Here is a 23,663-nt window from a genome sequence, read left to right as displayed (position 1 = left end):
TGGGATAGGATGGGATGGGGAATTGGAACGAGCGTGTCCAGAGCAGTAATCCCTTTTTTGAAAACACTTGGGAAATTTCCCTTCGACAGTAGAATCACAGACAGAAGGTATTTCACTTACTGAAATGTTCATTTCCCTGTGTCTTTCTTTCCCTCTCCCCCAGGAAATGAATGACAGAGAAAAGAACGAGCTGGTGGTCCCTGTTAAAAAGGGAGACCAAGGCACTAAATAGCCCTGATGAGCTTTGAGAACCCACGGTTGTAATATTAAAGGATTCAGACAGAAGGTGTAGTTCAAAAGAGTTTGAAATCCTGAATTTAATTGCCTCATTTGTTAGCTTCACTGAGGGTGGTTTGGGGATTTGAAGAGGATATACTGGCAGTTGGAGAAAGGATACTAATTTGAGGAAGGGGATGTTCCCTGAGTGCCGCTCATGAAGGCTTTCTAATGCACTGTTTGGAGGATGCTTAAATTGGTTTCTGGTTTGATGTGCATTATGGGAAAGAGCACAAAAATGACCATTGCCATTTTGGTGAGTAAATTTACCCATGCCAACCCCACTCTCACCCTTCTTACAGTTCAGATGGACACTAGTTTCCACAGAGTGTGGTTCAAGTGAGATCTACTTAGAGATCCAACGCAACCGAAAATTGTGATATAAATTGCTGAAATTGTTGGATGAAGTCATACTTGGTCACAGTTATTTTTATTGCTGCGTTGGTTTGTCCAGTGGACAAGTTTCCTCGACAAAAATGAGTCCCTCGTGTCCTAATTTCTTACTGTGGCCTTTCCAGGCTGCATGCATTATATAACATATAACACAAAGCCACACGAGGAAGCAATGATTGAATAAGGGGCCCACTTCAGGGTGTATGCACCATCAAAAGTTTTGTGTTCCTGCACAACCTTACTGAACTTCTGAAGGACCCAAACAGAGCTGCCCATAAAACTCTGCACCTCTAATTGGTCCATCGTGTAATAATATAAGACCTGATGATATTTACAGGTGGGTGGAAGAGGCCTTAACAGGCAGGTGGGCATCAGAGGCGGAACAGGAGTTAAAGGTCACACCTGACGACCAGATGATTGTTGTAACCACACAGACACAAGCTCATTTCTACATGACCTCGATGTGTAACACATCAAAGGTTATAAATTTGTTTTGTGTGCAAAATTAAAGGCCATTTTTATTGTAATCTGGAAATTGTCAAAAATAATTGGAGTAAAGGGCACAGAGTCTACCCTAATTACCTTCATGGATATTATGAGAGACTAATAATATAAATCAATGTGTCTGAACCTTTAATTATAATCATGGGCTTCTCTGCAGTAGGCTACAGTTGTCTTAATGTTACAAATCATAGGAGGGAAGAACATTAGTCCTGAATTTGATGGACTCTGCTCATGTTCAGACAGCACATTTATATATACATAAAATACTATATAGATATTAAAGAAGCATTTTTTGAAATAAGTACTCCTCAAGCAGAATGTACTATTGAGTTTGTATTAATGTGTTGTGTACATGAGAAAGAGTGGGGTTGCTATCACAGAGTAATTTTCTGTAATTATATTACAACTTGTGACCCACTTATAGCACTGCAGTCTAAAAGCTTCAAATTATCATATCTAATATCTCAGGAAGAAAGCCAATGCATAAACAACATGAAGGCACACAAAATCACTTGACATAATAAAGCAATAACACTCTGGGTTCAAAGTGAATCAGTGTTTTCCAGTTCCCACCAACAGAAGTTCAATGAGTCCTGTTGACGAACTTCTGTAGGGTTCTGTGGGGTTTTGAAGTTCTCTTCAAAAATCAGTTTAGAAGGCTAGCCTGTAAAGGTCAGGGGAATAGTTCGGAAAGTTTTGTAAAATCTGCTCATTCTCAGTCTTGCCCAAAGATAAATAAGGGTTGATATTACATCATATGAAGGTATAGCTTTATTACAGCTAGAAGTCAGTTCATCACTAAGATGGACTTTATTTATTCCACTTGTGGGAAATTTACATGTTATAGCAGCAAGAAAAAAGAGTGACAAAAATAGAAAAAGAAGGTCAGGTCATTCCCCTGAGAGACACACCCAACAATGGCTGTTGGCCAGCTCCTGCCAGCTTCCCCCTAAGCTAACTGTCTGCTGTGCTGGGGGTACAATAGCTTTATATTTCTGGTACAAACATTAGATTGCTATCAATCCTCTTATCTTTCCCTGAGAGAGAAAACAAATTAATATGTTTTCCATAAGTAGAGACCTGTTCCTTTAAACGTCCGTTTAAATCGTTTTTCACTGAACCGTTTGAAGATCTTATTTCATTGCCACAAGTTGTGGAGTAGTGGCTTGGGGAGCCCATGGACTTAATGGGGGAGCTTCATCAAGTTGAACTTCTGCCTTTTGTTATGTCGTTGTGGATAAAGTGGACTCTGCCCCTTTAAGCCGCAGCAGGAGGTGGTGCTCTTCCGCACATGTGAGGGCAGTGGGAGGGGAGGGGGAACGTTGGAGGAGGAGGAGGAGGAGGAGGGCCGCTTTGTGCGCCGCAGTGAAGCAAAGCAAACGAACGCTCGAGCACCAACACGGGGCTGTCCTACCGCAACTCTCCTGCCGAGGAAACTAAACTTTTTTCTTGTAGTGACACAGACGCTTCACCTGTAGTTTTTGCTTGTTCACCTGTGCTCACCGAAAGTCGCGTGGAATATAACCCAAAACTTCTTCACCGCTAGGACCGTAAAGAAAGGTGAGCAAACATTTCTCCTTGTGTGACTGTTGTTAAGACTTGAGCTGTAATGTGCTGTTGTGTTAGACTTATATAGGCCAGTTCAGCAAGTGATGGCTTTCGGTAATTTATGCGGCTGTGTGTCTAATATAGTTTTCAAACTACTCTGCGGGGTCAGACAACACGTAGATTGAAGTAAAGCAAACGGTGTGAAATCTGCATCTCATTTGAATGTCAAATCTGCCTGTGGGCAATCAGCGCCAGGCAGTCTCATCGAGCCCCTGGCTGTCCCATATGGAGCGACAACAATGAGCCCTCTGGCGTCCTCCGTGTCCTCAATCAGCCTGGTGGAGACTAGAAAGTGAAGGCCAAGCCATAACATTATGAAAGCCACCGCTTCAGTTTAAAGGAATATTGTGTTGCCTCAAAATTGTGCTTAACAACTGCTCGTGTGTTTGTTTATGATGGAGCCACATCTTTTTAATCTGTGTCACTGGAGAAACGTTGCTGGTTGGTTTACCATTAGGAAGAGTTGTTTTACCCAAGTATTTAGCTTGAGTCATGACCATGAACTTGTGCAGAGCTGTTCTAACTTTTTCTTTTTAATGTTAGGGGATATCTTTGTTTGGAATTGCTAAATCACTGACCTGGATTTTGGTAGAGAGCACCCATTTTGCAAGAAATTTGTATAATTTATTAAGAAATTACATAATTATCTGTTTTTAAGACAAGGTCAAAACCACAATATGCAGATGAAAGGAGTCATTAGCTCAGTTAAATAACACTGAAAGTAAACTATTCCACATTTTGGATCCCCATTAGGAGTCCCAGAGGGTCCACAGACCTCTGGACTCGCCTATTACAAATCACTAATAACTTACTTATTCTGTTTGTAGATACCCAGTGGTGGGAACTAGGTTGCAGAGTCTGAAATAAGTGTCCCAAATAACTATTTTCAGCTGCAGAACAGGATATGGTTTAATCAGAGCAGGCAGATGGACTTGGAAGCATCAGTTCTCTTGGCTGAGAGTTATGTAACATTAATACTCTGGGGTGGGAGCAGAAAACAGAGTAAAATCTCTGGGAATGTACTAAGAGCTGAACAAACTGAAACTACGCAGCTACTTTCACCTCATCCCTCACTCCCAAATTTGTCCAGCTTCCCACGTCATTAGTGAGTTGTTCTTGTTTGTGTTTACAGGCCTGGCACTTGCCTCTCATGGTCATCATGCCTGATGAACTGGGTAATTTACTCTAGAATTGCCACCGTGGCTGTATACCTGCCCAGCCTCATTCATCATTCTGTAATTGAAGGCCGTTTAGTGTGTGCTTGACTTTAACTACACTGACCGTAAAGTCTGCAGGCCCGTTTTATAACATTTGGTTTCATTAGTCCTCGCTCGCCATCAGTACCCAAAGCTTTGTTCTTGTTAAACTGTCAGTCTGGACAAAAGTAGGAGGACATATTGACTGATGGGTTTGGTTTTGGTGTTGTCTTTGTAAGATTGTTGCCCTCTGACCTCCTCCTACACACACATAAACACACAACCACACCCTAACAACAGCCCTATGGTCGGTCAGTATTTGTCATTTTGCTTGATGAATCATTTACCCTACGCTGCGTTTGGTATCCCTGTGACAAAAGAGAAATGAGGCAGTTGGGAAACATAATGCTTGACTGTGGACGCTGAAGTTGACTGGAGAGATTTAGATCAAGGTCAGACTCTGCCTGATCACCATTCACACCAGCAGCGCCCCTTTTCCTGGTGTCCACTTGCCTTTTCTGTCTTTCACAGTGACAAAAATGGTGCATTATCACACACACACACACTCTAGGCCTTTCAGCTCCTTAGTGTATGTCTTCTCCAGAGCTGCCAGGCAGATATCTCTCCATCAAGATCTATTGTGTGCATTGTAGAGTCAGAGGGGAGGGTGTGTGTGTGTGTGTGTGTGTGTGTGTGTGTGTGTGTGTGTGTGTGTGTGTGTCATCTCTGACTGTGCTTTTTTTTTCATCACTATTTCAGTTTGCTGCGGAGGATACTGCCGCTGCATAGTGAGGAAGCTGGCTACCTGCCCGCCTCTGAATGTGCTGAGGTCATTACAGCTTTATACTGGAAAGAGGGCGTGCAGGAGTGGGGGCTGGGGAGAGGCAGTTAGACTCATTTGCTCAGACTTCAGACTGTTTCACATGCAGTGAGTTAAAGTGGAGGGCAACTAATTTCCTTGTCAGTATTTTATTAGTGCATGTGTCTGGATGCCATATTATGTGGAGGTTAAATGTGTTGGAGCATAAACTTTGTGTTGTGTGTATGAGGGAAAAAATATTGATTAGATACCTGGAGTCAGATGTGATCATTTTGCCTATATTGCATGTTCTTGTAGCTTGCCATGCCTCAGGAAATGCCTATGGAAATTGTTTGTGGCCTCAGTAATCCGCCCACCTTTATCCCAAGCTCCTCAGGAGACCAACAGGGAACGATGGGAGAATGCCTTGACATTTGGTCCCCTGCATGGTTGTGCTGCTATTACATTGATTCTGCAAAAGGTCATACAGTTTTTCCCTGTGTTTTTCTAACTGAGAGACGAATTATAGTTAGCATGCTTTTAGGGGGTTAGACATATTTTTGGAGAAAAAATTGATTGTGGCGTGTGGAGAAACGGCACAAAAAGGGCAAAATGTCCAGAGGAAATTATATTAAATCAAATAGTTCCATTATTGGCAGTATTTCAGTATTGCACACCAGAGCTTTGAAGCTATTGAAGCCTCATGATTTCTGTGAAGTGTTAATCACTTCAGAAGTGAAGGATGTGTAATTTTTTTCAGCTGTTGATACTGGAAGACATTGAGGCTTATGTTGAACTTCCTAACTAGTTTTGTTATGTCTCAGACTATTACAGGATTCACCCCGCCTGCAAAGAAAGCAAAGCGGTCTTTGAACTTTGAGGAGAAATCATGCTGAGGGTGTTTGAGTTAATCTTTGAACCATCTTTATACGGAAGCAAAACCCAACAGTACGTCAGGGGCCTCTGGCTTTTCACAGAATATATATAACTTTGAACTTCAAATAAGAGAGACTAATTGACCAGGCAGTCAATTCTCAGTATCTGTAAAACAGAATTTAACTGTAAAAATACTGCAAACTTGTGTGGGGCTATGGTTCCTGAAAGGGGTTTCTACTTGTAGCCTGCCACACCTAGTTGCATAGCCCTATGTTTTATGATGTTTTTTTTTAGTTTAGTTTTTTTTTTTTAACAGTTTTATTTGAACAGTTTGAAGACGTAAAATTATAAAATAATACACACAGAAAACCAAAAAAATTCAGGTAAACTGAAAAAAGTGTGTTTGCTGTTGCAACAAACAAATCCTGTTGATCATCTTATGATCCCACAGATTTGTCCTACAACCCCTTTTTACCCATTGATATAGAGCCTTATGTTCAGTCCTGCTCTGCTCTTGTCCTGAGTATTGAATGGTCAAATAGGTCAAGATTGTCAGTTGTTTCTGGGCCAAACTCCCCCTGAAAATCTGTCAGTATACAGTGTTGTGTTAATCAAACAGAAACTGTAGCTGATTTTGGCACAGTGACAACACGGGCCCTTTACCAGCCCATTTCACAGCAAAATATCACGACTGTTCCCAGAAAAAGGACTCGCTTTCTCTTTTGTGCAACAGCCCTCACGCACCTGACACTCAATCGCTCAGATATGTGGCTGTTTTGGTTACTGTCAGTATAGCATGACTGTTGTGCAGGAAAATAACCTGTTCAGCAGGAATTATTTTCCTTTGCGGTGTAAATAACACCCCTCAGTGAAGACATTTCACTCCCTTCTTGCCATCTCCAATGATAGTTTGTCTCGACAGCTCCTTAACATGTGCTTCAAAGTAACATATTATACAATCCGAGGTTTACAGTTATAGGACATCAGCGTCATTCTTGCAGCACTTGTTGTTTATATCCTGAACTGCATTGTTTAAAGCTGTAAGACCAGTTTGGATAATTATCATGTCTGAGGCAAAGGCAGTTCCAGTGAAGCTGATCGTCGGCCAGCTTGGTGGGTTGTTCCCACATTGCAAATGTTTCCTCTGCAATTTCAGTTTTACATAAGGACACAGCAGAACATCATCATCTTTCATCAGGTGGCACACCTGTCCAACTCACATCCTCTGGAATCCTGTCTTAGTACAGTGCATGATCACGCAAACATATTTTGGAACATGCGTCATAGCTTTGTGATTTTGACATGCTGACGAGGAACTGGTGGTTTGATAATACCGTACTGATATGAAAATAATTAATCTCAGTAATCTAAAGTCAGTCTCAAGGTCAAATGTTTGAGATATTTCCTGTTAAAAGTTTTTTTGGAAAGCTGTAGGAAGCTTGCACTGATCATTCTCCTGCTGAGTTATTCTTCATGGAGGCCCAATCCAGTAAAATATTGTCATGACCAAAGGTCATAGAAAAGAAACAAAACAAGAAACATGAAAATATGGCCCAAATTGAAACATAACAGAATTTCCCCATTGACCTGAAAAGCTGCTGTCTTAGAAACCTTGGAAATTTCCCCTTGAGCAGCATAAACTGTTATCTCCCTATGTAATTATACTAATTAGAAAATCTCTTGTTACACATACAGTTTGAAGCTGATAATAACCCAGCAGTTGATGTATATTTAGAACAGATTTATCAGCTGAATTGTGTAAATTAAACCTTTCTCTGTTGCACATTTCTATTAAAATCCAAAATCCAAGTTCACTTACTCCTACATCAACTCTACCATCTGTAGCAGCACTAATGCAGGCTTCTATAGAATACACAGTTTAGCATTAACCAAGTATGACTGGGTTAAGTCCCCCCCCTCCACCCGTAATCACTGACACAATATTACTTTTAACAGCAGGATTTTGGTTGTGCAATACATGTTGACTTGACTACAACAGGGCCATATGATGAAACCACGCATGACTTGTGGTGTGCAGCTGGCCGCTCTCGTCCAGGCTTTGGCCTGTTTACAGCCCAGCGAGTCTCCATTGTTTTGTATGGCTCTGTATGGGCACAGAAACAGGTGGTTTCTCTCTCTAGCGTACTCAAAAGACAAAGGAGGACTGCTGGCGCAACTGGTCACCTCTGTGCTTGTTAGATGACAAATTCATGCCAGGAAACTAGTTCAGGAGATGGGAACGGTCACATGAACTATTGTGGGCTCTTATCATGGCTGTCTGATGGCCATGTGAGAATTGGTGGTTTCCTAATGAATAAAGACTCACACATCTTCCTGTCTAGGCCTCTAGAGGACATTTCCAGGTCAGTAATCCAGTGCTTTGAACGGACTGTGGTGAAAGGTTACAGTACCTTGATAGATTAGCATCTCAAGCCTTTGTCTCTTTGTGTCAAATATACATGAATCACTGTAAATAGTGGGTGTCATTCATTGTGGGTCACCTTTGAGACCCATCTTGTGTGTGCTTATGAGTGTGTGTGTGTGTGTGTGTGTGTGTATACGCGCATTCATCTGTTTTCCTTTGTACGTACGTACATGCGTGCGGTTTGGGTGTGCCGAAGGGTTTGGTTCTAGTCTTCCTCTGTACTGCTTTGGTTTTTGTTCTTTCTCCTCTATTGTACTTCATGTGACATGTGAGAAATTTTTGTTCGCCATCTGAGAACCAACAGGGTGTGTGTGTGTGTGTGTGTGTTTGTTTTTGAACTGTGTGCTTGTGACTCGCAAGCAAAGGCCAACTCTCTCTCCCTGTTGACCCTTGAACCTATTTATGGCAGTTTGACCGGGAACCGTTGATGGTCTTCAAACCTATTGTTCACACAAACACACACACATGTACACAGTCACACACTGAGTTCAAATGTGTAGACACAGTCACAGCAAGCAATCCACGTGCTTCCCTAATGAAAACTTCAGGCTTGCTGACAATCGTCTCCAGGAAATCAAAGTTGTTGCTCGACTGCCAAATCAAAGTAGCATGCCAAATGTGGAAGCTATCTGTAAGTAAACCAAATCAAAGAAACATAGATTGTGGTAATATGATACTGATGATGTTTCAAAAGACTCTCCTGACATAATCAGGTGGTGATTCCCGAAAGCTCTCAGGATTTGGCACTTTTATCATCTGGCAAACAGATTTCTAGATCTTAGAGGGGCCATGTATTATACATATGTTTCGAATGTGGCTTTTTTGTGCAGTGGCTGACAGAGCTCTACGCACCCCCAATACGTGCAAATAGAGAAAACACAAGCAAATTAAGAAAACATCTTCATGAGACAAACGTGCTATAAATACTCACAAGACAAATACAGAGACGCACTGCAAGTAACGTCATATGACAACAGTGTTTCCAGGGCACACAAAAAATATTTGAATCATACGATCATAAGTTAAAATAAACCAAAACAAAGTACATTTTCCACCACTGATGAGTAAGCGACTTAACTAAATGTGTGGTTCAGCTGGGTTCATCACTTTTTTGTGTCTCCTGGAAACACTTTCGGTGTTGCCTATGCTACTTGCAGTGCATGTGTTGTTAAGTTAATGAAGGTGTTTTCTTTACTTGATTGTGTTTTGTCAGTCTTTTGTGTTTTCTTAAGTTGCAGTACGTTGAGCTCCTGCACCGTATGTTGTTGTATGTTGCATGTTTTCGACGCTTTTGGTTCCTAGATCCTAAGGTGATTTCTTTGAATTGCTTGTTTTATCTGACCTACATTCCTAACATCTGAAAATATTCATTGTAAAAATGATATTCAACAGAAAACATTCCTCAGTCGTTCCTCACATTTGAGAAGCTGGAAACAGAGGATGTTTCATATTTTCTAATATTTGCTAATTGTATCAGTGTTAGTCATACAGATTATTTTACTTAAATGAGCAGGTACTTGGCTGTCATCTGTACATTTAGCTCTTATTCAATCATAGCAGACACACTGATCAGCCACATCTCGGTGAGCTGAGCTGCTGAGATGTAATCAATCCTTGTGTGCTTAGTTTGACATTCCTAAAGAGTCACTTAAGGAAGAACGTGGACACACATACTCACAGCGAGCATGTCCTCGTCACACACAGCTCTAACCAGATCTTAGTGGATATAGGTAAAACAAGCAAGGGCGCAATTACTTTAACAACGTGCTTTACGAGTGCAGGAGCTATATACATCCTGTCTTTATCTCTGTCCTGTTCTGAGATTTTTCTCTGTGTTCTCTTTTGTCAGCAAGTGTTTTGTTGTCTGCCGTTGATGTCATTTAAGTTAACACCATGGGGATTTATTAACTCATCTTGTCAGTCAGGGCTCTGTGCCTGAGGCCTTTATAGCTGGTTTGTGTGTTTGACTTCAGCAGGGAGGCTGCTGATAAAAAAAAAAAAAAAAAAAAAAAAGAGGCCGGGAGCCGTTGAGAAGTTGACAGTGCAGAAACGGTCACTTATCTTCCAGTTGCATGGAGAAGCCTCCAGCTAATTTTACCAAAGTTTGTGTGTGCGTGTACATTACTATGAGTGTCCTGTTTGCGTAGAGTCTGAAGTTTGTCATAGTTTGGCATCGGCTTATTCTTTGAATATTTTGTTCCTGGAGGTCTCATTCTGGACAGCTTGTTAGTGCTTCTGACCCTCTCTCTGGAAAAACAGCAGCCAATATAGCCAGTATAAATTTGAACATATTAACTCTACTGCAGGCTAACTGTGACGGTGGCACAGTTTCTGTAACAGAGCACTTTGTATCCCCTCTCTGTCTTTTTATTGCAGTCCTCAGTAGAAATTCTGCTTTGTTTCGTTGTCCAGCAGCTATTGGACGGTTAATTCAACCACTTGGCTCAGATCCTGCCCTCTGGTACCGGGCGTGAATGCTGTCTATTTGTCAGGGACTGATGGGACGGATTTCAGTGATTAATTAGACATGTACTCTCTTGTGCACGCACACACACACACAGGACAGTACAGTCCTTCCACTGTAGGCGTAATGAGGGTTTGGGCACATTTCATGCGGGACACGGTGAAAGAACGTCTGTCGCTGTGCTGGCACGACTGAGTGAATCCAATGTGGTGACACCCTCCACTGCCCCTTTGAGGGTGTGTTTCTCTTCAGTGCCTCCATCTGTGCCGCTCCTTTTGCAAAAGTCCCCTAGTGTTGCTCCACATGGGAAAGGCTGTGCCCTTTCACTCAGGATATTATTCCTACATGGGGAGGAGGAGCATTTTTTTTCACCAAAACAAACTCTCAGGATACTCGTTTTGGGCAAAGGCTTATTTTATAATCAAGAAACATGTTCATCATCAGTCTGATTGGTTTTTAGCCAAGTTTTCTCTCATCCCTCTCTGGCTGGAGCACAGTGTGGCAGCCCACCCGGTATCTGACCAAACACTTTGTCCAACCATGCAGGAGTAACAGCTTTATAAAAGGCCAGCTTGACTGGAAACACGGAGAAACCATTTGGAAGCCTGTGCTCTGCTTCTGGATATCAGGATTTGGAAAGATTAAAAAAAAAATCACTCAATATAGTCACGTGGTGATTGTGTCACAGGGTGTACTGAGGTCATATCAGGAGCTTTTGCAACACATCAAGAGGAATTGGAAGGTGGATTTTTGGAGTCAGACCGGGGGGGGGCTGGCTGGCTGCCTGGTGGGGCAGTGGGAAGCTGGTTTGCTTGTGTGTTTTTAGGTGGATGTGGGGTGTTTTCTGTCCTGAGCTCCTGTCACACAGCGCAGAGGGCTGGCCCAGGCATGCTGGTTTTATTTGCTCACGTTGAACACGCTGCCCTTAATCCTCCTGTGGTTTTGTTTCTGCCTGTGCGGCACTGGGCCCCTGGAGGCTGATACGCTACACTTTTCAAACACACACACAGAGGGCCTGTAGTGCTTGGGCAGTGGTCCTGCTGATGTAGGTATATTTTCCCGGCTCAGCTGTTTGAGCTCGTCTCCTAAAGCCGTTTTACATGAACATGCTGAGTGTTCACCAAATCCAACCTGTTGCATTTTTCCTTGTTTTTGGAGCTACCATGTCTCCACCATCTTTAAATCTAATTATTTTTATATTTATATTTTAATATTTGCACAGCAGCTCAGATTTCTGAATATCTCCTCAAATGATGTGAAAACCTTGATGCACTTTTGCACGGTGTCCTCACACCAACCTCTGCTTCTGTTGCTGTGTTAGAACCTGCTTGCATGGCATAATGTTTGCAGGGCACAAAGTGGCATAATGGCTGATAGCTTCCAGAATTTGACCTTTATTGTTATGCATCTACCCCCCCCCCCCCCCCCATTTTGCATTTTTGCATATTACTGAGAACAAACTGGTGTATGAACTGGTGTAATTCCTTAATGCTTTAGGGTGTGTGGAGATTAATTTAAGAATACCCATGTGGCATGTGAGAACAAGCCTACTGACAGAACATTTTGCTAATTAAGGTTTTAAACAGGCCCTGAGGAGATTTCATTTGAATCAAATAAGATTTTGTTTACATTCAGTGTTTCTCACCAAAAAAAACATCTAGTTTAGTCATCTTTAAGGCCCAACAAGCATGGGTTTTCTAATTCATTAAGTATTTTCAAAGACTTTTAAAGAAAATTTCAACTCGACATCCATTAGTTGCATTATATTCCACTCAGTGGAATATAATGCAACTACATATTGACAATTAATAATACTGTCTTAAGAAATGCTGTCTTCATCTTTCTTTCTCTTTGATTGCTGCAGTAGCAAACAATTAATACAAAAACTAATTCTGTGTCACATGGCCACTACTGGTGAAAAACTCCACAAGGTACCTTGTAATTAACTTAGTTGACAAATTCATTAGCAAAACAAAACTGGCTATGGTAGTGATGATGGCACATTAGGCAGCCCCAGGGCCTCATGGACATTTATTTGCATTGTAATTTTAAATGTGGTCAGTGGTTCTTCATTTGTTTTTCCCATAGGCTATTTTTCATCTTCATTTGTCTCTGGTCATATGGATCACATGGAGTACAGGAAGAGTTTCAGACCATTGTCTAATCTGTTGTTAATACTTACCATTTCCTCTCAGAAACTCTCTGCTGTGGTAGTGTTGACCAAGTGAGTGCAGATGTTGGATCTGTTTCCTGGTAGATCATACTTTGTAATAGTCAGAGTTTCAACTACGTGACATACAGTAGGTTTGTTCCTCGACACATGGCTGGTGAGGCCATGCACGTTCTCTTCTGTCTGTTTCTCTTCAGGATATTTCTGCCATTTGTCATTCGGGGTTAGCCTTCGAGCTGTGTGACTAGATATGAAGTTGAGCAGGAAGAACTGGTTCCTTCTGTAACAGGCAATAGTAAGGTGGATAGTTTACAGAATGGTGTTATTGTTGTTTGGTAACAGATCGGCGCCCCATTGTAGATAATTACATCAAGTGTCTTATGCTACTCAGTCACACATATTTAGATCCTCCTGATTCAGTTTTCAGTGTCACAGGTGTGGTCAGTGAAGGGGTAAGGCTGAGTTTGTGTGTTACTTCAACGGCACATTTCATCTACTCGGTGAGTTAAGGACACTAAGTAGATGTTGGACTGGAGGGCATTTTGAGGCACTTGGAAAAACACAGTGAGGTGAGATGGAGGCTCTGCTAATGTGCTCACACCAAGGCTACTACATGATGTGAGGCAGAACCTGATTCATACATAATTGATGAAGTCTCATAATTCCTTCACTTGTAGCACATTTCCAGCATATTTAATAATAATACTATTTGTGTATCCATTATATTTATTTACATGTTAGTTTTGATGCACTGTGGCAAGGATTTCATGCTACCGAGGGACAGAGCTTTTATTATTTCAGTGCTTCTGACGCTAACAACCTCCTCTCCCCCGTGGGAATCAGATGTTTGGGTTTGAGGTTGTGGGCCTCACAAAGTAGCCTTTTTTTGTCAGAGTTTAGAACTTTCCATTCTTATGCAGCCCCCATTGATTACTTGATTAGCAATGTCATAGATGCTGTTGGGTAACTCGTATGTTCATTTGCATATCAATGTCGCTGACAATAGGATTGAACAATGGAGGAGATTGTGGTCAGTTCAAGGTTAAACAAAGCAGGACTTTTCTTGTGGCTCACACAGCAGAGTCTGTGTTGAACATTATATCTTTAAAATGGACAACTGAGGATTTAAAGATAGTTTAGGGTTTTATGGAAAAAACACTTAAATACTAAAAATATTGCTTGCCTAAATGAAATTCAGGAATTGGATATGGAAACATTGCCGTCAACAGAAAGGTTATATCAAGCTGGCAGTCCCATAAGTGTTGTGTAATTGCCCTTTATGGGACTCTTTGTAACATAAGCACGGTGGCTTCTGCCTTATGAATAAATGATAGACTCTTTCTCCGTCTCTTTTAAAAATTAAAAGGCAGTCAAAAATAAAACCAGAAACTCTTGCAGTTGATGTATGCCTGATGGTTTAAACTTGACAGTAACCGAGCTGCGATTGGATGGGCATCCAAAGCCTCTTTCCCCTGTTCATTGAGTGGATGGAGACAAAGTGGCATGGGATAGCTGAGGACTGTATGGCGCCTGTGATCCACAGGATTACAAGAGTGAGTCTGAGCGCTGATGAACACGATGGCTGTTATGATGTCATTCCGGGCGCACCAGTCTTCCGGCGACATGAGATGCTCTTAATCATTCATGGCCCTGTCACCACTTGTCTCAGTTTGAGCTGGAGTCATGTGGCACTTTGAATGCCCGATTACATAAAGGCTTTGTCACTGCCTGGCACGATGACTGAGGCAATAATTTTAAACTAAAACAAACAAGATAATACTTAGTACCTCTTGGGAGATATTCAGTGCTCCAACACAAACATGTTCAGCTAAATCTGTGTGCTTTTGTGTCTGAGGTAGCTGTGTAATGGTAGTGGGACCTGTTTGTGTGTTTAGCCCTGTGAGTGCTGAGATGGAATTTTGCCCCTGGCTGAAATGAGAGTGTGTGCTGTATAGGTCATACAGGCCAGACTGGAAACCCTGGTCACCATGTTGACTTTGTCACAATGTATGACCTAAGACAGAGCTATGACAGTGGGTTTTTTTTTTCTAGTCTAGACAGACACGGAAGTAAAAGAGCTTTTTTCACTTTCATTTATTCATGAGTAAATATATATTATCCCCTATACATCCACAAAATCAAAGATTAGAGCACCAGCAAAACAAAAATCAGAACATCCACTCCAAATAAGAAATAAAGGAAACATATGAACATACAGCAAGGTAAAATAATGGAATAATAAAACAGTCACCTCTCTCTATGCATAAGTTGAAAAGAAATCAAAATTGGCATTGACAATAACAATAAAAGGACAAAACATCCAAATAATGAAATTATGAGATTGTCATGTGAGGAATGGAAACCACTAAAGCAAAAACATATTGCGGCTCACCAAAACCAAAAAATAACATTTGTTTATAGTTGTAGTAATTGTGAGAACTGATTAATGATCAGCTTAACTTTAGAGGAGATTTGTTTTTCAAGGTAATAACAGATTTCTTTGTACAATATGAAATTATTAAGTGTTTTTTCTTATTATTATGTAGAGTAAGATCAGGTGTTCTTTTTAAAAGATATAAACAGCAGGGACTACAATCACAATGCCAAACACTGATTTTGTGAAACACAGACTTTCCAAAAGAATGGGACAAAAAGCATAAATGTTCCTTCTATATGTTTAACAGAGCTATATTTTTAGTGTAGACAGTAGATCACTTTTAGACTTTCAAAATGTTATTTGGAAAGAGTACAATGCACATGACATCGCCATTCTTCATGATTTATCATTTTAAAAGTAGTGAAAGCCAAGAACTGAATATGACAGGGCTGCCTGCAGGTCATACTTCATCTTTTGTCATGAATGGGGTCTTGATGATCCTGAGGGAGGGGGTGGGGTGTTGAAACTATTCCCCATCAAACAGCAACGGGCCCCCAAAGACATAAAATGGGCCATTTCCTAGAATGACTTAAGGTGTGAGGCTTGCACCTTTTGATATTTGAGCACCCACTGACATCTTTTATGCTGAGGTTGAATGTCTTTTAGTGACATGGCACATCAAAAGCATTCCCCTTCGGCTGTGTAGCACTGTGGAGATTGTCTTATTGCCCTGCATGTGACCGCCAGGAAGGGTTAATCCATCTGAATGAGCTGATCTCTCCATGTAGGGGATAAAATCTTTCTCTTGCTGTGTCTCCGGCCGGCTTAGAGACAGGAAGCTCGCTTGGTAGCCGGCGTTGTGCTCTGATGTTGCCATAGAGAAATACAAAACTGTGAGCAGTGGGGAGGAACGTATCAGTTGGTGAGTTGTCTTGAGTGGTCAATCACATATTCAGCAGCCTTTTGTGCAGCAGATACTAATTGGCCACAGCACAAGGCATGAAGTAATAAAGGGTTTAGCTAATGATAGACCATAGTGCATTAATCTAACCACTATGAGTCTGCTCAGAGGGAGTTCAGTGGTATTTGTTTGCTCTAAGCTATAATCTTGTAATTTGGCATCCAGTTGCTGTTTAAATAGCTTTCATAACAGTAAGTCCATTCTAGTTGTCACGTACAGTAAAAGGGCGTAAACTCAAATTACTTTTGCAAGAGAACTTGGAAAATAAGCTTTTCAAGTACTATTGTTAATGCATTTGCTCTTTGTTAGGCCTGCTTTTGTGTTCTTTTTTGATGTAGGGACAGTGCATGTCCCCCATTAGCACCACCAGAATTACTGAGGAAATCTTGAATGAAGTTGTTGAATACAGAAGATACAATCTTGGCAGTGGATGGAGTTCATTTCTCTTTGGGGATGATCTGTCTTTTGAAAGAGGAGCGAACAAAAAGCAGCACTAACTTTTTTTCATCTATCAAACCCCCCACTGTTCCCTCTAGTGCTACAGTTGCCTTTCCAATTGAATGGGTTCTTGTCAGAGATGCAAATGTTTTCATGGGTGACGTTGCTTTGTAATATTGTTGAGTGAAGCCCCCATTCATTCACGATGATGGGGAGGGGGGGATACGGGATACAGGCCTAGAGCGTGGGCTTTAGCTCCAGTATGAAACACAGAGAATGATGGGATTGCTGTCTGGCTAAAACAATTGAAACCCTTGTTAATGTCAGTAACACATGGAGCTAGTGGACTGTAGCACGCACATAAGTGGGTGTTAAAACCTCCTCTCCACTCGATTCTGTTTTGAGATCATGTTTCAAGGCTCGAGTCACTGGTGATTTAAGGACAGTTTGGTCTTAAGTGTTGCAATAAGCCATATTATCAGTTTACTGAGTCACAGATTATCAAGGCAAGCACAGGATCAAAGTGACCTGGGTTAAATCGAGAGCACCATGCTTTTTCCTCACATCACAGAGGTCTCAATTCTATCACTCTGCTATCACCAAACCTGATAGGCAGTGTACTGGGAGTGAAGCCCCCAACTGACGTGTGTTCAGTGAAAAGCTAAGATAGATAGATTAACTGAGGCAGCAATAGAAAGAACAAAATATTCTGTTGATGGCGCTCAAATGTCACCTTCAAGGCTTTATAGACAAAGGCCAAGTGCGAGGAAAAACATGAAGAAGTAGCAGTGGAAACATTTTATCTCTTGGTGATAGAAGGTTTACAGCAGAATGCAGCAGGTCTGGACTTTCGGAGCTGTACTGTAAGTCGATCCTTGCTGAAGAAATACTGTTCCACTTCATTCTTTTATTTCTTTGTTCTTTTATCCCTGCCAGCTTGAACTGCTCCAGCTGCCAGTATCCTGTGTCTTGATGGTTATGTAACAGTCGGGGGCCTAAATGGGAACTAAAGCACAGCAGTGATAGCGGACACTGCAGCCACTTGAAAAACTGAATGTGACAGCAGCCTATTAAGAGTTTTAAAAAAAAAAAAATTTCAAAAATGTATCAGAGGAATTGTACCAACACATTTGAATGGGAACCTATTTTGGCATAGTAAACCTTACTGGTTCACAGTAAGGTGAAGGTCCAATGAACTTTATATCAGTACGCCTTTATTCACCATTACATAACACCGTTATAGACACCTCTACATATAAAAGCCTTTGCTAGTTTAGAACCACTCAAGCGAGACTTCATTTTGAAGCCCTGGCAACAAAAGTTTCCAGACCCATCAGGACAGAGGGACTTATGTGATAGCAATGAGAAATTAAAAGCTATAGCTCCTTAGAAAGGCACTTAAAGTGGTATGTTTTCTGGAATAAAATGGTGCCTCATGTTATTAATTGCATGTTTCCAGATTGTCTGCCAAGGTGCATAGCTGATCTTGATTTACATAAGTACTGATGTGGCACTAATGTTCTCTTTTCTTCTTCATAGGCTGATCCAATCATAAGATGAAACCTGAGCTGGAGGACCAGAATGGCTACACACTTTAAACACCTGGAATTATACTTGCTTTGACAACATCTTATACAACAGCCAAAGAAACTCTGGAGGAACTCTCCTGAACGCCTACAGAGCCTAGTTTGATTTCTATCTGTGGATTATAACTGAGAGACTATCATCATGCCGATTCTCAAGCAGCTGGTGAACAACTCTAACCAATCGAAGCGGCGTTCTCGGGCTGACCTGACCGCAGAGATGATCAGTGCTCCACTGGGGGACTTCCGCCACACCATGCACGTGGGCAGAGGGGGTGATGCCTTTGGGGACACTTCATTTCTCAGCACCCGATCAGGGGAACCTCCCAGGGAGCCAGACACAAAGCAGAGCTCTCCGGGCCCCAAACCAGGGCTGCTGTCTCGCACCTTCAGAAGCAGCAAGCGCTCTCAGTCAGTAAACCGAGGGGACAAGTATGACTACAATATGATGGCGCCTTCTGGTGGCTCATCTACCTTTGTGAAAAATGCTATATCCCTCCCTTACCTAAACGATGAGGATACCAACAGAAGCAACCAGCTGCCGAAGAGCGTCTCCTCCAGCCCCATGAAGAAGCTGACGGAGATTGAAAGCAAGCCAATGAATGGAGCAGCAGCGATGGCGACACTCGATGCGGAGTTTGATGAGCGGAACTTTGGCGAACTTACAGATTTGCCTCCATCCATGCCTAAGGGAGGTGGGATGAAGCATGCAGAGTCCATGATGTCTTTCCACATTGACTTGGGGCCCTCCATGCTTGGGGATATTTTGAGCGTGATGGAAAAGAAAGGCTGGGAGGAGGACGACCTTGGCTACGAGGAAGGCAAGAATAGTGAGGGCCGCGCGTCACCCTCCCTCATACCCCACATAGATGATGACGATGCGGAGGAGCGGGCTCCTGCCAGACCACCTCGCAGCATGTACCAGCAGAAGGCCATGGTGGATCCCTACACCCCGGAGCTACACACCAGGAACAACCACCACAACCTGGATAGCTGCTCCGTGTCCAGCTCCGGCTCGGCCACCGAGGAAAAACCTCAGTACCACATCCATGACGGCGACACGGACAGTGCAAAGTACAGTTCACCACGTGGGGAGGAGGACAGGGATTTCACCTTCATGGATGAGGACGATGATGATGAGATTCGAGTGTAAACAACCCTCCTCAGGCCAAACAGTCTTCTCCAAGGACAGTAATAGAGAAGACTAGGTGCTGAGAGGCTGTCTCAAGCTGGGAAAGGCAGGGGGAAGATTTAGAGGCAGGGCCACATCTGCTTTAAGCTTCTAGTAGATCAATCTAATCTCTGCACACTTTGTCAACATCATAAGTAAAACCAATTAAGCCTTATTCACTGTGCTGTAGCAAGGAGATGTGAGCAGAGCGCGTGCCAGAGCGCAGACAGACTCACAAAGTTGCACTCCTGAAAGGTTTGGGTTTGTTGATTGTTGCAAATTTTTTGCAACCTCAAACTCTGAACTCATTATTATTATTATTTTTGAAAAATTCTCTGTTTTCAAAAAAAAAAAATTAACTCCCGTGTTGAAACTCTAAACCTCTAAAAGGCGCAGAAGCAAAGAGGAAAAATCAGCTTGTCATTGGTTATGAGCATCACACTCATGTTAAGAAGTAAAGGGCGAGCATGAGGTTAGAAGAGTATACTTCCAGCTGTCAATCGCATAAATATCACATTTGGAGAGCAATGTGTGAGGTGAGAGGGAGGACGTGTGGGGTCACAAACCTTAATGTGTACTACAGATTCTGAGGAAGGAAGAGGGAAAGGACAAGAAGTGAAACTCAGATAGCTTTGTAACCCTTTCACTTGCCAATAATGATATTTTGGCATAGACACTAAATAGATTAAGTGGTTATCACTTTTGTCCACATCTGACTTAAGGGGGTGATTCCTGCTATTCTTTTTTTTTTTTTTTAACTATATTTTATGTTCATGTAGTATCTGGAAGTTGGTTTATATTAACTTGTTGTATTTGAGTTGGGTAGTTTTATCACTCTGCAGCTGTCTTTCTTTTGCAAGATTTTCATTCTTTAAATTCTCAGACAGCTGAGGTATTTATTCATAAATTTACATAAGGGATGGATCATTCTTAATAATGCACTGCAGTGTCTTAAAAGTTTTGATTTGGTTTTTAATTTCTTCAAAAACTTCATGGTACCACAGGGGAAGCCAGCTTGTTTGTGTAGAAGTTGGCTACATGGCACTTAATCATTGGACTTAAGTAGACATACAAATATCTAAGCCACATCACTCCTGCTATCACTCACTATCATGATAAGGCTGTATTAGTTCATTATGAGTTATGTTTTACAAAATCACTCGCTGTAAGTGTCTGCTTTTTAATTTCAAAAAAAAAAAAAAAAAGTGAATTGTCAGAGAAGAGGCCTTTTGTATGTGTTCTGTGTCCTGTGTTAAAACAGGACAGGAAGTGGTGATCGTGGCAAATTATGTGCATGTCTGTGTTGTCACATCTCATTCCACATCATTACTGAGGTTGGTAGGATCAGCAGGTCAGTGGAGAGACGTAAGAAATGTTTGAGAGGGAGTTGCTACGGTCTAGAAATGGTTATATTAGAATTACTTACCACTCTATCCAAAACACATCTCCTCTCTCTAGGCATGTGTCCAGGCTTGTCTCTAAGGGCAGAGAAAGGATGTAACAACATGTACAAAGTGTTATTAGAGTGCAGCTACTTAATAGACGGGCATCAGGTATGTCTCGAGGCAGTGAGAGCAGAAGACGTTTCCTGAACTGGCCCCACAAGTGATAATACTCACCTCCTCTGAACAACCTAAATCACACAGTAGGAACAGATGATTAAATCAACCAATCATCTGGCCTTTCCCAGTCTACTCATTAAATGTGCTGCATTACTGGCCCCCAACCAGCTGGAATTACTCCAAGAACAGCAGGGTCAGGAACAGACAGGTGGGCTGCTTTTTTGTGTTTAGTTGCTTTTACAATGCAGGCTCATTCAGTAGTCTCCTCTAGGTTACTTTCACTTATAAATTAGGCAGAAAGCGGAGTACTTTCTGGTATCCATGATTAATGTCTGACCTTTTTTTATTTTGTGTTAGAAAAGAAAGTGCCATGTTTGACAAATATGAGCTTTGAATTTCCTGTTGTGGCATTGATGAAGGTGTGTGTACATAGAATCAGGATGCTGTGCCATTCTGCCTCTGGTTATTGTAATGTCTTGGAACCAAGTCTTCATGAACAGGTTGCAAGAAGTTCTGAAATGAAAAGCAATCTGGAGGAAATTGCCAAGTATGTTTTAACCATATTATTGGGTAACGTTAGCGGGAGGTTGGATTTTTGTTATTTTTTTCTCTGTAGATATGCAGTATGATTAGAGTCAGATTGCTTTCATGTTTTGATGTAAATGGGCCAAATTTTAAGCTGTCTCTTTACTTTGTGGTTTGTGGAGTGTTTTGGGCAGCTGCAATCCTTCACCAAGAAACGGACACTTTAAAAGAAAGAACAAAAACACTCCTTATCTGCCATTGTTTAAATCAAGTAATGTAAATATAATTTGTGCCATTGATGATTACAGTAAACAAACTTTGTTATCAGCAGTGTGACTATGTGGTACTAGTGTGGGAACCAGGGGAATGTTAGTGGCTTTAACACTAAACAGCACATTTGTGGCCAAATTGTATTTGCAAGTTTTAAAATCCTTTACCTCTCTGGGTTGCCAGATTGGTGGACTTTGATTTGAAAGTGGTAAATAGAGAATTATGGAAAAGTATATAAAATTACTCTGAAATACTTTCTTGTAATTGTCTGAACCTTCTGGCATTTGCCATGTTTCTCTGTGGGAAACTATTAAGTAGGACAGAATAAACCTTATAAAGGAATTTGCAAATACTTTCTGCCCCAGGTCTGCTTAAAAGTTTTCCATGCCCTGACAGCTGCAGTTTGGTGAGTGGCAAAAAAGATAAGGACTGCGAAAAACAACTGGCTCAAAGTTCAGCTGTAGAAAGTTTTCTTTTTTTTCTATTCAGTGGCTGTAGTGTTATGCCAAGTATGTACTGTTTTCTCTCTCTATTCCTTATTCTGGTTTTACAGTATATTAATATATTTACCTTTCTTACTTTCCTTTCCTTGAAATAACAGCTATATTTTTCAATAAAAGAGAAGCTGGTAATCTTTACCTATGCCTCATCTGTTTTTGTTTCATTTCTATAGGTCTGTCACCGCAGGAGGCTGTCTCATTTTCAAACTCTTTGCCATTGTATTCACATTCTGCTTCGAAAATAAGCAGAACACTCGTTGAAATCTGACCTTGAAGCAGACCCAAGAATTTTTACTGAGGGAGCTGCTGAAAGAGTTCCAGCCACATCCACAGTTTAACAAACACCCACTCTGGCTGGATTATTCTACACAAATAAGCCTGCAATGAAAAGACAAACCCTTGTTTAACAGATTTCACATCATGGGCAAGATGAGTCTTGTTGGCTAATTAGAGCCCTCCAGTCTGACACTGATTTTAACACGCTTTAGAGCTTGGTAGATGAAATGTAAAGACACTCAAAACACTCAGGCACTCCTTGTGTTTCATGACAACTCCACACAATTTGTGCAGGAATTAACAACATATTTACTTTTTAAAAATAATCTAATTCATCGTGTGTCTCTGAGGAAAAGTGGGAAAACAGCTTAAATGATGCATTAAGGATGCGAGAGAGAGGAGTAAATTAACTGTACAGATGGAATGCATCACAGCCCCCCCTTCTTTTCACAAGGATATAAAGCCAGTAACTGCAGTTACTGGCCATCTGGATAAGTGATTGCATGCAGCATTATCTCCATGATTCCTATATTTAACCTCCATATATATGTTGTCACTAGAGTTTTACTGTAAGTCTGCACAGACTAAATGTATCCACTTCAATAGTTTTAACGGTCTAGAAACAATGGTGGAATGTAACTACAGGCATTTACTCAAGCTGTACATGTAAATATAATCATGATCAGAATGATTGAGTAAATCTGATTTTACTTTTAGGGGTGAACAGTGGTGCACTATAATTAATTGGTTGATTATTAACTAAGCTGTAATGTAACTATAGTGGAGTAAAAAGCAAAATATTTCTCCTTGAAATGTAGTAAATAGATGAACAAAGTAACAAAAAATGGAAATACTCGAGTAAGTACAAGTAGCTCAAAACTTAAGTACAGTACTTGAGTAACTGTACTTTGTTAACATTCCACCACTGGGATTATAGGACTTGAATACTTACTTTACCACTGTCCTAAAGCACTGCGAGCCTAGTTGCCGTCCAAAGCTGCATCGGAACTGAAGGTCAGATTTTTGAATGGTCAGCAGTCTGAAGCTGACCCATACTGCACTTGCAGTCCTGCAAAAAAAATCAGTACTTCAGAAAACAATAAACACTTGTTAGTCAACTTGTTCATACGTGTGCTACTACTGCCCTCTAGTGTCAGGTTCATGTAAATGCAGGCAAATCTCCTAGATTGCTTTTATGCAGACTCAACTCTGAGGATATATTAATTCCATTCCAGTGTGAAGACCTTTGAAACTACAGAGGGAGGTGAGGCAGGTTCCCATTGTTCTGC

The 23,663-nt window shown here is 41.3% G+C and overlaps 1 protein-coding gene across 1 annotated transcript; it reads left to right on the top strand.

Moving 5' to 3' along the window:
• Positions 1 to 2,516: 2,516 nt before the first annotated feature.
• cdc42ep4b (CDC42 effector protein (Rho GTPase binding) 4b) lies at positions 2,517 to 22,236 on the top strand. Its single transcript, XM_018666091.2, has 2 exons — positions 2,517 to 2,733; positions 18,027 to 22,236. The coding sequence occupies exon 2, from the start codon at positions 18,216 to 18,218 to the stop codon at positions 19,221 to 19,223; it is 1,008 nt and encodes a 335-aa protein (XP_018521607.1). The 5' UTR covers positions 2,517 to 2,733; positions 18,027 to 18,215; the 3' UTR covers positions 19,224 to 22,236.
• Positions 22,237 to 23,663: the final 1,427 nt, after the last annotated feature.

This window comes from Lates calcarifer, linkage group LG23, assembly GCF_001640805.2.
Source record: "Lates calcarifer isolate ASB-BC8 linkage group LG23, TLL_Latcal_v3, whole genome shotgun sequence".
Lineage (NCBI taxonomy): Eukaryota > Metazoa > Chordata > Actinopteri > Centropomidae > Lates > Lates calcarifer.
The sequence above is the reverse complement of the archived record's forward strand: the minus strand, read 5'-3'. Positions and strand labels throughout refer to the sequence as shown.

What these genes read in the sequence shown, in the direction of transcription:
- cdc42ep4b (XM_018666091.2), top strand. Translation starts at nt 18,216, where the DNA reads ATGCCGATTCTCAAGCAGCTGGTGAACAACTCTAACCAATCGAAGCGG.